Source organism: Rhea pennata, chromosome 3 (genome assembly GCF_028389875.1).
Source record: "Rhea pennata isolate bPtePen1 chromosome 3, bPtePen1.pri, whole genome shotgun sequence".
NCBI classification, from domain to species: domain Eukaryota; kingdom Metazoa; phylum Chordata; class Aves; order Rheiformes; family Rheidae; genus Rhea; species Rhea pennata.
The window spans coordinates 14,847,379-14,865,334 of record NC_084665.1 but is presented as its reverse complement, the minus strand read 5'-3'; the positions used below and the strand labels follow the sequence as shown (position 1 = coordinate 14,865,334).

The following is a 17,956-nucleotide window of genomic DNA, read 5'->3' as shown; positions in this document are numbered from 1 at the left end:
TGCAGATGAGGAAAAGAGCTGCAAAAAGCTTAGCCAATTGACCTAATTAAAAAAAAAACATGCAAGTAAACAATTAGAACAGTCAGTTATAGTATGGCAGCAAGATGATACATTATGTGTAAGGTGGTCTGGTGCAATGTCAGATCATTAGGCAGCTCTAATCACAAAATGCTACCCAGATACATCAGTACACCACAAACATTTTGGTTATTAGTTAGTTCTTCCACTCTACTTGGAGAACTGAAGAAATGGCCCTGTTGTAAAATGAATTAATTTCATAAAATCTAGAGAGGATGTCTGACAAGGATAGAAAAATTCTAAACATTTTTTAGGAGCAAGGTTTTATATTTTCAGAGAAAACACATAGCTCATACGGCCTTCATAGAACATACAATGAAAAGCAGTTGGTCAGAGCTTAAGCACAGTAACCTGAATGTTATAAAAAAAGTGGAAAAACCTGGAGAAAACAGAGTGGTATGTAACCTGTGCTACTCGTGTTCTGAATGGAATTTTACAACATTATTACCTATTTTAACTAAGAGTGACTTTGATGACCCTCAGTTGAATACTATTCTAATACATTCTTTTGGATAGAGAAATACTATCAAATACTTGAATCTGAAAGAAGTATTCTAAATCATAGTCTGCTCAAATTCCTTGATGCATCCTATCTATGTGGTAACCTGTGATGTCTGAAAGGTTTATGTTGAACTTTCTCTGGCAAAGGTTGTGGAATAGGCACAGGTCTTTTATTTTCCAATTCAGTGAGAGAGAAAGCAAGTTATAGAGCTGGAATGACCATCCCTTCATTCCTGAAAGACCATCCCTTTTCATTCTTCATTCCTGAATCAAGCTTTGTTTAATGACCTGGATATTCATCACTTCTTGACGTACCCGTCATTAAACTTTCCTAATATACTTAAAACTTTCTATTTGTATCCATCATGGTACCATCTGGCTCTTCTGCATTTGACAGTGTTTTAGCAATGTTTTAGAGCTATTCGTATTGTATCTTCTGGTAATTGTTGGCCAAACTGCTGTTCACCTTTTCCCAGAAACACTCATTGCTTAGTGATAGTTCCCTGTGCCAGACATGCATACTGTGACTCACTACCTTGAGTTCCATATTTCGACTTTCCTTGAGTCTGTGCCCAGACCCTAAGCCAGAAGTGCAAATCCAGCGCTTTGCACAGAGCAAACATGGGATTGTCTTGACTGGATAGAGGTAATTTCTTCCTTAGAATAGTGTATCTGCTGCCCAGCACCACTTGGAAGTTCTCCATAAGCCAACAGTAGAATATGCACCATTGCCCTAAAGAAAAGGGGAAGCTACTGTTATTCTGCCCTGTCTCCTTATTTAAAGTGCTAATTCTGTGTGTCAGGAAGGCTAAGTAACTGGAGTGTTATTGTGTGTTTATGCAAATTCTGGAAACATGCTATGGGCTATAGGCATTTCCTGTGAGCCCGCACAGTGATGTGTAGCAGCTGCCAGCAGGCTGGAGTCCTGTGTTGTTGGGAAGTCTTGTGGAGCTTGTGTAAGACACACAGTATGAACATTCCTCAGACTTGCTTTCTGTATTGTACTTCAGGCTTCACTTGTAGCTTGCAACATTCCTTTATTGAATAAGTAAAGCTAAATAAACAATTAGGCTTACCATAGTTTTCAGTGATTATCTTGGTGTCTATCAGTGTATTTTCAAATAGTGAGTTTCAATTTAAGTGTATAAGTCAAGTTAGTATGTGCACATTTCACATTAGTATTAGTGGACATAAAGATGAGAAGTTAACCCATATGTATCTAGTCTTCCTGCCCACATATGTGTACTTGTACAAAAGCTGTTGCGAATGTGTAGTTTAACGTGCTATTTAGATATTACATTTTCAGAAATGACCTCAATAAAACTTTACATCATATCAAAATAGCATCAACACCAGAAGCACTACTGTAAATCAGCAAAAGTTTTGCTAGTAACAATCTCAGAAACTTCAGTGGAGTTTGAGTATTTGTTGGTGTGTACGAAAGTAGCTTTGTGTGAACTATTCAGTTCGTAAGTGTACAAGGCTGTTCATCTCTTTTAGCATAGATTTTTTCCTCAGTATTTGCACTGTATGCATAAAGCCAACAAAACGAAGTAAAACAGCCTTTTGGCATACCATCATCTTCAGTGTTTAGGTTCATATAAGTGTATTTTCTGATGGTGAGTTTGAATTTATGTGTAAATACATACTTGCATGTGCATAATTCACATTAGCATTAATAGACATAAAGAGAAGAATTTCACTCTATATGTGTATAGTCCTTCCTGCCAATGTTTAAGTAATTTTCTGAAAACTGAAGGGAACGTATAGTTCATATTATTTCATGGCATTTTTTTATATTATAATCTAATAATACTAGTTATTAATACTAGTATATTAAATTATAATGTATTAACACTAGTATATTATAATCTAATAATTACTAGTATAATCTAGTAATACTAGAATATCAAAACAAATTTTTCAGACATTTGAATATTTTTATAACTTTGTTTTCATTTTTTTTAAAGAATATATAGATTATTTCCATTAAAAGCCTAACATTGTTAGCTACACTGGTAATTTTTTATTTCCTGCATACTAACAGTTCTTTTTCTGTACTCTAGGAGCTAAATTTAGAAAGTATGTTGGCCATTCAGCACATGTAACCAATGTCCGTTGGTCCCATGATTTTCAGTGGGTTTTAAGTACAGGAGGTGCTGATCACTCTGTTTTTCAATGGAGATTTATTCCAGAAGGTATAACAAATGGCATTGTTGAAACTGCTCCACAAGGTAAAAATGATCTCTTCTGAATATTTATTTATCGTATTTATTAAAAAAGAAAGAATGCAGCACTGATGTTTAGCGAATGAATGGAAAATGCTTTTAAAATAAACCCCTGAAATGACACATACTTACCATGTTTCTGAAATGACATATACTTACAGTGTTTGAGACCCTTTACCTTTCATAGACTATCAGTTGCTGCAGGCAGAGTTCATTAAAAACTCTTTTGTGGGCTGCACTATTGTATGTTTAGGAATATTCTGGCAATGTTTGTCAAAGCATGTCAGAAAAAGACATTGAGGGGAGATTACTAGATCAAAGTCAGTTTTCAAAAGTAGCCATCTAACCTGTCTTCAGAAGTCTGACTGCACATGTTGTTTAATTGCATTTTAATTGCAAATTCATACGTATATGATAGCTGTACTTTAGATATTTTTATAATATTCATGATATTTAGAACATTTTACAAAAACAATGCAAACTACATAATGTCATTTGCTGAAAATTGGAATCCCTTAACCAAAGGGCAAAAATTCACTCAAATCTGCAGAATTTTGTAAAAAAGACTGTGATCACACTACAGATTTTTATTTAATATTTCTTTATGTTTTCACTTCAGAGCCTACATACAGAAAACTGTATCCTCTCAAATAATGGAAATGTACTAGTAACTACTCAGTTCTTCTCCTTTCCCCTGCCCCTCTCTTGCCCCAGGAATTGAATCAGGAGAAACAGAAATGAAAGCTGACACATTCAGTCAGCCCATGAGAATTTTACAAGCTACTTAAGCTTCCAAAGTTGTTGCATACTGTTTTGCATATAGTCTGTATTAAATGAAAACATTGCATACTATTTTCTTGTGAACAGATATCTTATATTTGGATTTTATTTTATGCAGAGGGTATTATTGATTCCTACAGTGAAGAATCAGATTCTGATTTATCTGATGTGCCAGAACTAGATTCTGACATAGAGCAGGAAGCTCAAATCAATTATGATCGTCAGGTGAGTGCAAATTAATGTACAGTTATGTAAATCCAATTGTCAAATGTTTTATCATGACTGTTCAGAAAAGATAGTAAAAGGGGTCTGCAGCTAGTTCATCAGCCTACTTTAAGATGATATGATGACGGTATTAACAGGTGATGCAACAATATACATAAAAGCAGAGTTTACTTTAGCTGTAGATGAGAATTTGGAAGGATTTGAAGAAAAATTATTGGTGTATATACAACGATATATAAGAATACAGAATGTATCTTAAAGAGCACAACTTCTAAACAGTTTCTTGAGAGTTCATTGCTATTCCTGTTTCCATGAGAGGTGTTACAGAAGACTCTTCAGTCCCATGAAATTCAGAAACCTATTTTGCACGGAGTTTTTTATGAAAACTTAAGCACATTTGAAGTATTCAATCCTCTTAATGAGTATGAAACCAGTGCAATATATTGTTTGATGACAGATTCTTTTTAATTCCCAAGGACAACAGATATATAACATCTTTGTATAACGTCTTTACTGCAACTTTCAAGTCCTACTCAGTGAGTTCTTAGCCCCTCCCCACCCCTCACTCAAAGGAAAAACTCGCTATTATCTTTTTCTCATGATCATACTGCAAATGCTTCTCTTACCTTCTCTTTGAATTTCTGGTGGTTTCTCTCCCAGCACCTTCTGTACTTCTACCTGTGCCTTTTTCCACTTGGACTCTTTATCTTTTCTGAAAACCCTTCCATTACATAGCTTAGTTTCTGTCTGGTTTTGTAAGAGCTCCGTGTTTTGAATAGTAGTTTTATTTCTTCAAAATATCTTAACAACTTATATTCATCTTAACTAAATGACATCTCATAGCCTTCAGCTTTGCTGAAGTGTCAGGGCCTGAGCAGCATGCTCAGCTGGTTGCCCAAGGCCAACTCCCTGGTACGAGCTGTCTTGAAGAAAGAGCTGGAAAGATGTCACGGTGGAGGCTTCCCTTAGTTCGCTTCACAGCTGCTTTTAAACTAAAGCTGTCACCCTTGGCCTCCCCAGAGCTGCTCTGCAGTTTCATTGCAGCTATGCTTCTGCCTAACCATGTGCCCCATTGATTTGAACCCACAGCCTGACCTTCTGGCTTGACCTCAGACCTGCCTTGTCATGATGGCCAGTGCCTGGCAATCACTGGCCTGTGGATTGTCCATCAATCACTGGCCATAGTCCAGAGACAGTAACTAGGGGCCAGTAACTGTCCCTGGTTACTGTCTCTGGACCAGATCCTGAATTGCTAATTTGACTTCCCAACTTCAGGTTGAACCTGCTTAAGCACTATAGGCTTGTCTGGTGACTTAGACTCTTGGCTGAACATGGTTACTGTCACCAGGACTGCTGTGCTGTGGGACTGCAAAGTTGTCAGTGAGGCTACTCCTTCAGCTGGGCTTGTCATCATGCTCTGCTCTGGGTTCCCTTTCTTTCATGAAACAGGTTTGCCTTGCTGCTCGTTGACATGCAGGTTTCAACCTGCATCATAAGATTACACTCACACTACTATATTAAAAAAACATTATTCAAGTCACAAAGTTACATAAGGTTTAGAAAATGCCATAATAAATCATAGCTTAGCTCTTTTTAGGTGCATGGATTATCATTACGTACTTCTTTTCTGAAGGACTTCTACCTCATTTGGTATACAGGATCTTTAGTTCTTACCTAACAAGAAGATATTCAATCCTTTTTTATTCATCAATTAGTTTTGTGGCCTTCTTTACTGTGCACTAATCAAATATGTCTCTGAAGACAAAATTATTACCTTCGTCATGGGTCTTACCATTCTATTCATTACACTGAGTGCTTTGCAAACGTTGATCTTTATAACAGTCTATGGCACAGAAAGATGGTATTATCCATATTTGAAGGCAAGGAAACATTGGTATTTATTTTGCAATCTCTCTTCTTATTTTGATTTTGAAATAGCTGGGACCTGCTTTTCAGGAGCCACTGTTATTATAAGTGAAGGTGACTTGTCAGCTTGAGCCATTACTTTATCTGTTGCAATGGTGAAAGGTTCTTCTGCGGACCAGAACTGGGATCCTGTACTAAGCACTCAGAGCATGAAAAATACACAGTAAGCTTGGATCAAGTTGATTTGAGTGGCTTAATGGTCAGCATAGAGCAGCTTTCTAGAATACTGAAGGAACATATCTAGTGTTTCATGCTTTACCAAGTACTAGCCTTTTTCTTCTCAAGTCTCACTGTAATGCTTATTGTAGCCTACTACTTTTCTTCTCTTTCTCCTGAATTTTCTTCTGGCTTCAGATCAGCATTCTCCTCCACATCATCTACGTGCCAAAAAGGGTATCTGGAATTAAAAACTAAAATGAAAAAGCAACTATAGGAAGTAACACCACAATATTTCAGACAGGTTAATGCATGAAAAAAAAAGCAACTTAAAATAGGAATTTTTATAAGAAGTGTGAGACAACCTTAATCATAGATTGTATTTAGTATTTTATTAGAGGAAATCATTTACAAATGTATATAGAGATTTAAAAACATGAATTCTATTTTGAAAAATGAGTTTTTTTTTTTTTTTTTAATTTTAATAGCTGAAGCAGTACAAAGGTTTCTAGTCATTTGGATATATTAGAAAATGTTAATCCTAATACTGTGTTTCATGAGTAGCATCCACTAAGGAGCAAGGGTAAATGGATAAAAATATTCAGGACAGAGTATAATACATATGAGTGATAGATAAAATATGTCAAGGCTCTACTGACCTACCATTTCAAAAGCTTTTCTCTAATTATATGAACATCTGGCTAGTGAAAATCTGGTACGCCATCTCTGCAGTTAGATAGATTTACATGGAATCCTGTAGGAATAGCGATTTCATTGTCCTTTTGAAAAAACAAAGAACTGTGGATACAAAAAGCAAATAATTTAAAGCTGTATGTCAGTGTTACAGTGGATTTTGTTTGGTGCCACAGCCAACTGAAATATCTTTAGCATCAACACAGAGTTTCAGCATTATTAAAAGATTGAAATGTATAATATTTTGTATCTTTAGTATTTTTATAAAGCCATGATTCTACTTTAGGATTCTGCCGACATTTACAAATCACTTACGTGCTGTTGGTTACTGTATATTTCACCATAAACCCTAAATATAATTAACTCATTACGTTCAGCTTTGAGTACCTATACTGAAGCACCATATGAAGCTAAAAAAGATACTTAAAGATCCAACCAATACTTAAAATCCTTTTTATTAGGTGACCCTGGAATCCTCTAGAATAAGTACGTTCTTCGACTGATGCTCCAGACCGTTCTGGGCCCCTCAAATGTGAAGGGACTTCACTGTCTGGAAAAGATTTATAATTAAGTTCTGTAGGCGGGGGATAGTGGCTTATGCTGCATTTTATCTACTGAACATCACATTAACATATATTAAATTCTAATACTGAAAGTCACTGTTTTGTGTGCATATACAAACATGTAGAAAACTTGAGATATGTAATTAACTTTAACAATTATTCTGTAGGTTTACAAAGAAGACCTACCTCAGCTGAAACAGCAAAGTAAAGAGAAAAATCATTCTGTACCTTTCCTTAAAAGAGAGCGAGCACCTGAGGACAGTTTAAAATTGCAGTTTATACACGGGTATAGTAATATTAGATAATATTTTTTTGCTTTTTTGTCATTAGTAAAGCATCCTAGTAGTTTAAATCCATTCATTTTAGAGTGTTCAGCAGAGCATTTTTCACTGTTTACTCACAAATTAATTTAGTTTGTATTTGTAATTTTTCGAATATCAACCTTTTCTTTCAGTTGTTGTTTTTGAAGGAAAAGAGAAAGTTGTAATAGTGTAGCAATGTAATTAATAATACCACAGTATTGCATTTTGTAAAATTACCTTTTAAACTAATGGCTGACTACAACTTATCTTCTCTGGAGCAGAGATTTTCTGTTAGGTTGATCATGAATGCTATAATTTGTAAGAATGCTCGATAGATTTGTACTGGAACCCAAGTCACTGTAAAGCTTCTCTGGATGTAAGCCTACATGAATTTCATGTGCTTTCAGTGAAATCTGTTCTAATTTAGGAGTTTGTTGCAAAGGAAGCGATGAAGATTCATGAATGCCTAATCTTAGTGAAAGTAATCCCTCTGCATATGTGCTATGATGTTTTTGAGCCAGGGAGGCTAGCGCCCCAGCTCTACTCTTTTCGAATCAATGCCCGAATTACTTGCACAACTTGCTACACAAAGTACCAGAATATTTTTGAAACATACTTAACCTGTTTTGTATTTACTTCAGTTATAGAGGCTATGACTGTCGAAATAACTTGTTCTACACACAAACTGGCGAAGTAGTTTATCATATTGCTGCTGTAGCTGTTGTATATAATAGGCAGCAACACACCCAAAGACTTTATCTTGGTCACGACGATGACATTCTCAGTCTAACCATTCACCCAGTGAAAGACTATGTTGCTACTGGTCAGGTGGGTATTAGAAGTGATGATCTTGGCAATACACAGAAATAAATTTCCTCTACAATTTGTAATTAAGAAAAATGTGGTTCTCTTTGACCTTTAGTGGAATATTTCCTACTAAATATGGGTAAACTACGTATTGTTTCCTATGTCCCTGACAAACTATTTGGTAATCCAGGACTGGAAGCCATTTGCTATCACTATTGAATTATTCCTGTGTAACAGAAACACTGGCAGTCTAAGGCTGTGGCCTTGCAAAAGTCTTTTATTCGTTTTGAATCACTGCTTTGAACTGTAAAATGCAGGAGTTATGTATTATATCTGTATCTTATGATTTTTTCAGGTTTCATTATGCAGGCTCAATATTTTGGTACTGTAGCAGCATTCAGAGAGATAAAGGCTTCTTTATGTTGGGTACTGTACTGATATCCAGTAGACTTTCCTGATGTAAAGAACCTGTAAGACACAGGGATGACAAATTAGTCAAGCAAGAATGAGGGAAGTAAGAAAACAGTAAAAATTGTTAGGGAGTGCAGTTTGTCAGATTAGCAAATGTATTAGTAACAGCAATACTAGAAGGCTGTTTATAGGCATCAGAACACAAGTGGATTTTAAGGAGAGATTTTGAAAATGAGCTCTTGGAAATTATAAAGGCAAGTTTTCTACATAATGAGGAGTGACAAGGGAAAGTACTTAAAAGTATTTAAGCAGAGGAGGCCAGTAGCGTTTAAGATTGAGAACAGTGGAGGAACAAATACTGATGGTCTTCAACATGAATTAGCATGTCAACAAAGCAGGACTAAATCATGAAGGTCCTTAAAAATAAAAAGTGAAATTCAAAAGAAGCTGCTAGAGAGACCTAAAAAGAATACTTATTTGGTCAGAATTGTGAAGTGGCAGTTTGAATGGAAAAGTATCAGTACATTAGTCAAGCTAATGGCCTAGCTGGTGATGTCACTGCAGAGAATAAGCAGATGCTGCACATTTCCTTTACAAAGAAGTGGTGAGATTTAGATTTAAACTCAGCATAGCTGTGTGGAAGTGAATGGTAGACAGCTGAATAAAAGGTGATGCTCACAATCTGAATGACTAAGAGGCTAAAATTGCCCACACTGATGAAAATTAGAGATGGAAGAACAGAGAAGCTAAAAGAGTTCAGTTTAGGGATGTTGAATAGGGATGTTGAATAACAGATGACTGGAGTTCTGTTGAGAAATATCAGATGAAAAGAAGTTATTTTTGTTCAGAAGAAGACGAGTCTGGAGTTGATAGGGAGATCTCTTGAAACACCAACATAAAAGGGAATTCAATCATTTATGTACATAATCATTCCAAGACAGAGTATAGATGGAGAAAAACAGAGTAAAAAGGACAGCTCCTTCACATGGTTAGTCAGGAGGAAAATGAGCAGGATATGGTAACTGAAATTATCCTAGATGTGTGTGACAATGTTTTGAAAAAAACTGGAGGAGGATGACATTTCAAGGTTGGTAGGCTAGGTGGCCTTTGGGATGAGAGAATATGGCTGTTCTTTTGTAGCTTTGAAGGAAGCCGGTAGGTCAACAAGGATAAGAATATAGCCCTGTGAGCAAGATACTTCCACTTTTTGTGGGAAGGTAGAAATCAGTTTGGAGAGAATATAAGTGTGAGAGTCTTTCAGAAATCTGAAGAATGTCAAATATAGGAATATGGAAATATTCCTGGGAAGAGAAAGACTTTCCCTTGGACAGAGGTAAAGCTGAGGTCAAATGTTTGTGTTGGTTCTTTTGATGTCAGAGAGATAAAGAAACCTCACAAAACAGGATAAGAGGAAGATTAGGAACTTACATGATGACTATAAGCACAACGAAACCTTTCAGTGTCAATGACTGGAGAAAAATGGGAGAAAGTGGTACATGTATAGATGTATAGAGTAAAAGGCAAGGGGGAGGTAAGAAAAAAAGATGAGGGAGAAAGTTATGTCAGCTTTTGTTCTAAGTAAACTAGGGATCCCTGAAGGAAAGAGATGAAAGGGCAGGTGAGGGAGGGTTAAGGAATGAGTCTGCAAGAGTGTTTTCTTTTAAAAAACAATCTTTAACCTCGAACACTTCTGTGATCTAGTGTACAACATAGAGCCAGGAATGTTTGTTACTGAAAATAAGAGAGCAGTGAACTTTGCAGAGCCTTTTTCATGTGCTTTGCCAAGAACACAGTTTATCGGAGATCTACACTCTGATGTGCCTAAAATGAGGAGCTATGGGTACTCGGCATGGCATCTGCTGGGGAAATTATCAATGAAGAAACTGAAGAGAAGACAAACTAAAGAGAACAGAGAAACTCTTCTTGTCTTGAAGAAGATAAAAGTGGAAAAGTAGTTACCTCTGGAGTGTTTTGAAGTTGTCAAAGTGCTGATTACTGGTATTGGTATGCTTTGAACTTTTTAAAGCAAATATTCTGATTAGCTCTCTTATTTAGGTTGGAAGAGATGCTGCTATTCATGTTTGGGACACACAGACACTGAAGTGTTTATCACTGCTCAAAGGCCAGCATCAAAGAGGAGTGTGTGCACTGGATTTTTCAGGTAAGCAACAACCAACACTTATCTAAACGATTAATTAAAAAGAAATCCTCAGAATGAAATTTTAGTTTGAATAGATGTGACTATATTTTTTTTCTTCATAAAAAAGGACATTTTTTGTAATGGAAACAAAATTTACATAAGAGCCTGCTGATAGCTTTGATAAAAACAGTTTGTGTAGCAAAATCAATCACAAGGCCTTTTCTCAGTCAATCAATAATTGATTTTTGTGATGTCTACTACATAATACCAAGTATAATACATAATACTTAGTATACTGCTAAACTCAATTGGCTGTATACATGGTGGTATAATAATTTAAGAGCAGACAAAATGATCACTTGAAGTGTATAAATGAGATGGCAATGGATCTGTAGACTTCTACAGTTCTTCAAATTTGCTAACAATGCCTGCATTCTTCAGTGAGTTTACAGAAGTAGATATGACAGTTGTCTACTGTTTCTCCTAAATGCCTTTCTGAAATGGATGACATAAGTTGTCTTGGTTCTCCAAGAGTAATCCCTGTATTAAGCACTGAAAAACATTATCCATATGGTTGTAACTTACGTACTTGTACATCTTTATAAAAGTGCTTACAAATTCATTCTCCCTTTTTGTATAAAAAATTGAGATTTTTTTTTTTGAAGTGTAGGGTAGATGGTTTCCGATCCTGCAGTGTTACAATATTTGTAGCACAATGGTATTAACGTTTGTGCCATTACACATTAAGAGGTAGACACTTTTATATCATAGCAGTGCAAAACCATAGCCATCAGATGTATATATATCATATCTGTCGATCTTTCTATCAATCTCTCTCTCTCTAATACATCAATCAAAAAAGAAAAAAAGGAATATTGGTAAAGAATCTGCCCTTCACTACTTGCAGCCTCACTTGGAGGCTAAATTCCATTTTCAAAGGTAACTTAGACAGTCTCAGCACAGTGTAACTCATTTTTGAAACTAGCATAAAAATAACTTCGCTATTTTGAAAATTTTTACCTATAGCCACTATATTCTCACAAAGCAGCCACATCTAGCACAGGATTTAAGCAGAGAGTGCAGAGCTTCTTTTTAACCACCTGGACATCTAGTAAATATAGAGACTACATTATGGTCCCTGGAATGCTGCATGCTATTAGATTAAGCATGGTGCTACTCATAATAGGTTCTAAGCTGCTCGGTTTGAGAGCGGGGCACAACTGGAAATGCACAGAGATACAACCATGGTCACTTGAACATTTCGAAGTGTTCAAACACTTCTTCTCTTTAGAAACATGGTAAGAATTCATTATGTTCTTGATTGCATTTATGAGACAGGACTATATGGAAAAAAGTTTACTTCCCCAAAGTCTATGGAACTGATTCATCTAGCAGTATCAGAATAGGAGTCTTGGTGTTCATCCAGAGCTAGAATTCAAATCTGAAATTGCTGATCCACTGTCTGTGGTGGGTAACTTAGCCCTGAAAGTAGACTTGGTACCACAGGAAGGGAAAATGGATAAGGATGATCTGGATGATATAGTATATGTAGATATTCAAAAACATTTTCATTAAGATCTCTAGTCGAACAAATGTTCATATATTTAGAACATATGTTATGCTTTACATTTTCAGCCAAAAATAGATTCCTCTGCAGATAGTTATGCTCTGTGTATTAGAATCCATTTACATTTATGAAGTATAAAGCATAAGCTGGACATATACTCTGTGGATATAGATTTCTGTAAAAATATTAAAATTCTTTTTAAAATTATAACCATTGGCATCATTATGACCTTGCTTTAGGCCCTGATCCCAAGAATATGCATCCTGAAGTATATGCATACTGAAGACTTTTCCACTTACTAAGTTACTGGTTTTACTTACGGTCTTTGGTGCTGATAGGAACAGATAGGTGTGCCAATATGCACCTGACTACAGGATCAGAGTGCTAGTTTGGTCCTATGTAGGCAATTTTCATTGTTTTAATAATAGATGTTTCTAAATTAGTTTCAGGTCCCACTGCTTGAAGCTTAAAAAGGAAAACCCAAAACCACAGATACCTTCTTTGGCTGAAAAAGTCCTTGATCCACATACTTGTGGCTGACTCAGTGCTACCTTTTCTCTCTGATCTTCCTCACTTTCCAAGGCATCTACTATTGCCCATTATGAAGACAGCATACCAGGCTGGATCACTTTTGTAGGACCATTCTGATGATTTCATGGTTCTAAGGTTATAATTGCATTCAGGCAATGTTTGGTTGTGCCCTCTGGTGGCTAACTTAACATTTATAATTTTGGATATTAATTAGAATGTTTAGCAAGTAATAGTGCATAAAAGCACTGTTTCAAGTGAACAAGGTTTAAATTATATTGTTTTCAAAAGAATTTGTCAACCACATTCCCTTTTCCATAATTGATCTACCCCTTAAAATAATTATTATACTAGAACTACCATAGAGAAATGTGTTCTGTCTTCTTTTATTTTCTTTCTTTTCTCATTAACTTTTCATGTCTCTTTGTTTGTGTCTTTATTTTCATTATTTTTCTATAAACTCAATTTTGGTTTTCTATCTTGTATTTAGAATTGATCTTTTCTTGCCTGCTTATACTCCTTCCATCTAGGCCTGTTTCATTCAGCTCCAAATTCTTTTTCTCTCCCTGCTGCCTGAAGTCCCCATTTTCCTTCTTAACTTGCTTTTCTTAGAACTCAGTCTTGTAAGATGCTGAATACTATGAGCACAGTCCCGCTATAACTATGAGGACCTATTCAGCCTTATGAACTCTGAAGTAGTCCTAATGAAGTCATTTATGCCAGTGGCACTCTTTCTGTTCCTAGAGTTAAATAGGCTTAGGCATGGAGTCCTCAACATCTATTAACTGCTGCAAGATGTAACATTCTAAATCATTGCTTTCATTCATACCTTTAGCTGTCTTCTCAGTTCAATGTTTCTTCCACCTTTATCTTTTCTTCAGTAAAAAAGTCAGGACATCAGCTTCTACTACAATTTATAAAGTTCAGATCTCTTATCACATGCTTCAGCAATTATAGCATGTTTTTATTAAAATTTCATGAAAAGTAATTTGTCTCTCTGAGATTGTTAAAAATAGTTTTGTATATCCTCCTTCCACACACAGTGAGGACTCCAAAATATGTTCAAATTCTGTATGAAATTTTGTTCTTGCTTTTTTTTTCTTTCATTATCAGTGTTGCTGTTTCATTCCTGCAGTGGAAGAGATGATAGAAGTTAATTTTAACCTTGTAACATTCCTATCTTATTTATAGATTCATTACATTTACTATTAACTTTAACCCTTCATATCATTATCCAATAATTAATTCTTTTCACCATTTCAAAAGAAATATCATCTGATAACAAATACTTCAAGTAATGTGTAACATGATTTTGGCGTACTTGGACTTTATGAAGTTGAGTTTCGTTATCTTTTTTAATCAAATATATGCCTATATATGGGAATTTTCTGTGTCTGCCTTTGGGAAAGGTTAGTTGTTTGATAAGGAATAAGAATATAACCAAAACTTAAATAGGTCAGATATACAAGCGTAATGTAAGATTATGAAGTCAAAAGATCTCATTTTCTAGACAAGAACAACGTGTCTGGTAGTGAGTTAGTTATAAAGTTAAGCAAAACATCTTGTTACTGTCTATAACAAAACCCATTCTGTCGATGATAATGTGATGCAATATATAAAGTCATTTCAGTTAAAAAGAGGAAATATAGATCCATGGATAAGAACAGTGCTCTGTTAATGAGATCTCTGGATTCCAGTCTGAAGGTCATCACATAACAGGTATACTTCTTGGTGCTAAGTACTGCAGTATAAATCCTGTTTGTGGATAAATTTTCAGAGTGTATAGACTTCAGTCTTCTTAAGAGGTTAAATGGGCTGATAATGTTTCTCAGTTCAGGTGTCTAATTCTGTCTGCAGTCTACTTTAGGAACTGAAGACCCTCTCCATCTTTAGATCACTCTTAAACATTCACATACATCATGTTATTTGAAGTAAAATTAACAGATTAATACAATGAAAGCCTTTAATTTCTTAGTCCTGAACTTTGTTCATTTTGTTGTTCATCTACCTTTGAACTCCCCTTTAAGGTGTATAGAAAACATTCTGCACATCCTGTGTGGTATCGATAAATAAATAATAAAAATAATGAACTTCAGAACAATGTTACAATGGATGTGGGAGCAGTCAGATGCTCTAGGTGGTTTTTCCACAGATCTTTCTTTCGTGGAAAAAGTTATTGTCAAGTAATTTCCTGACAGTATTTTTAGTTTTATTTCAAAGATTTTTTTCTATATATTTCACGTGTACGCATATAGATTGGCAGATAGGATTTATTTCATGGTTTGCACTATTTTATTTACACAGTTTATATTTCCAGATAACATAGATACTATTTGTTGAGTTCTATTTTGCATTTGCCACAGGAATATCAACAAAGATCCAGTATAAGGCAACATTTTTCTCTTTCTACTCAGATACAGTACTTGGGAATAAATCCATTTCCTAGATAATAGTCTGATAACCAAATGTATGTATAGTTCTTTATAGTCAAGGAAGTTGAATTTTCCTCCATATCTATAGGACATTACCAAAGATATTACATATCACTCTGCTCAGATCACCTTACCCATGAAGTAATTCTGCATTTCATGTACTGTGAAATCTATGGTCAACAGACTAAATCCTCTATCTGGCTTTTCATGTTTCCCCCAAAGTACCCTCAGCATCTGCACAATATAATTACACTTTTTCTACATTCAGCTCCTCACCACCACTGTAGATGAGGAATCACTCTTCTATGTATAGGTACTATATCTCTTTCATAGTCTAAAATGCCCGGCTTCATTTATAATGCATCATTTGAAATTCAGTGTACAGTATGTTTGTTGTGTTCATTACCTGTTATATTTTCAGTTAAAACCCTGGCACTTTTAACATTGAGTATTGCTTTTGTACAGCTGATGGGAAATGTTTGGCATCTGTTGGGTTAGATGATAATCATGCCATTGTGTTTTGGGATTGGAAAAAAGGAGAAAAGCTAGCAACAACCAGGTAAGAGTACAACTCGGTATGAATGTGCCCTGTGATTACAGTTTTATGAACAGTATCATCCACATACATTACTTTGTTTATAGGAATAAACAGAAAACATATCTGAAAACAGTACAGTGTTTTAGAGCTATATATCCATATTAAAAATCTACTATTAAAAAAAACCTACTGCTAATTATTTGGATCCTGTGAACTATTTCTATCAGGAGTTTCATAGCCTTTCTGCTACATTGATGTTGTTTCTCATTTAATAATTTAAAAGGTCAGTTAATATTTTCTCCCACTTTTATTTCCTGACTCAGGGCATAAGTCATCAGAGATGTCATATTTTCCCTTATGCACTTGATGATATGCTGGGTTACATCAGTGTACATCTGCTACTTACTCTTCTAAAAAGAAAAAAAAATATTCCCTCTAATATAAATAGATTCTTCAAGAGCTACTGATTTTGCCTTCCTTCTGAACCAACATTTTCTGAGATATTTGCTCTTGCATTTACTAACAGAAAGCTTAACTATCAACCCAGTAGTGCTGAAGGAGCTTTTACTTTTGCTTTGCAATCACTTGAAGAAACCAACATTCGGAATATGATAGGGTTATAGTTTGCATGTTTGACTTTTTTTTAAAAAAAATATTGAATTGCAGCAGTTCATTTGTATTAAACTAGTTGTACATGGGAGAAAATTCAAACTGTTTGGGAATCTGATTTATGTCTTACTGTTAGGTAAATAAAAAGTTAACTCTCAAATTTAGATACTTAAATTGTGTAAAACCAATGTAGGCATGGCTTTATATACCTAAGAGGCAAAGAATTCATTTTGTTTACTATCTGCAACTGTGTAACATTTGGCATTAGTATTTAGGTAGAAATTATTAATATAACAACAAAAAGTGTCTGCAAAAAATAATTTACTTTTAGTATTGTATGGTGACATGTTCCAGAAAAAATAATAAAATTTTCTGCTGGCAGTGCTGTTAGTAGTATGCCATTATTGGATAAAAATAATGGTTTTAATTCAAGTGTGTGTGTAGGATAAGCTGTATTCACTCTATAATGTTGTCTCAGGCATCTTTAAAATTGGGCAGTAAGATTTTAAATCCTATTCAAAATTTGCAATGTAGGTCTTCATTAGCAGCACTCTTGTCTGTGTTGTAAAACATGACATTTTAATTTGCTTTCCAGTCCTAGCCTGACTGTCTTTAGACAGATGGTGCTGCAGACTCGCAAGCAGAAACATATCTTATATATTCCCATGGAGAACTTCTAAGCTTTTAAAAGGAACATAAGGATGGGCTGTAGAGGCTACCTGTCTCGTTGCTCATGGGGGGAGATAGTAAATACTTGAGGCTTTTTTCAGTGTATAATAATATACATACTAAATGTATCTACAATTACTGCTATGTTCTACTTTTCAAAATGTGCAGGGTCCTAGTAGTTTATCATCTAAGATGTTCCAATTCATATTATTATTTATTTTTAGATAGTGCCCATAGGTCAGTTCCCCATTCTGGTAAGCACAATAGAATATATATAATAGACAAAAAAATGAGCATGAGAGTTTACATCTAAATTTTAGACATTACCCACAAGCAGAATTCATCTAGAGAATGAAATCTGAAAAATGAAGCGTACATTCACTGTATACAAGCATTCATTATGTTTATTTTGTAGCTTTTTGATATTTTTTGTGAATATTCTTTTTGCTTAATGTTCTTAGGATGAATTACTTCAGCATGACATCTTAGTTTCCCTTTCTTGTTTCAATCTTCAGAATGTATTTTCATTTATTTCTTTCAGTTCTTCACTGGATAAGTCATATATCTTAGCTTTATAAAGTTCTGTCTAGTTTCATTAAAATCCTTATTGAGTAAGCATCTGCTATTAGAATCAAAACACATCTGACAAAACACATCTGAGTTTCTTTTGCTGTCTTTTTATGCCTTCTATGCTGATACAGTGCTGGTCCTACTTGATCCTAGTGTTTTGTACTAGTGGACAGCAATCCCTAGGGGAGCTGAGAGGGGTATTGTCAAATTTATTTACAGTCTAAATCAGTGAA

At 35.0% G+C, this 17,956-nt stretch overlaps 1 protein-coding gene across 2 annotated transcripts in view; it reads left to right on the top strand.

Annotated features, from left to right (window-relative positions):
* The window catches only part of EML6 (EMAP like 6), a 147,566-nt gene that overhangs the window by 81,058 nt on the left and 48,552 nt on the right, over nucleotides 1-17,956 (top strand). For both annotated transcript variants that reach the window (XM_062571667.1, XM_062571668.1), the window contains exons 11-16: nucleotides 2,646-2,813; nucleotides 3,706-3,812; nucleotides 7,318-7,436; nucleotides 8,094-8,280; nucleotides 10,726-10,831; nucleotides 15,803-15,896. In XM_062571667.1, coding sequence (XP_062427651.1) covers nucleotides 2,646-2,813; nucleotides 3,706-3,812; nucleotides 7,318-7,436; nucleotides 8,094-8,280; nucleotides 10,726-10,831; nucleotides 15,803-15,896 — 781 coding nt within the window. The remainder of the gene's footprint in view (nucleotides 1-2,645; nucleotides 2,814-3,705; nucleotides 3,813-7,317; nucleotides 7,437-8,093; nucleotides 8,281-10,725; nucleotides 10,832-15,802; nucleotides 15,897-17,956) is intronic.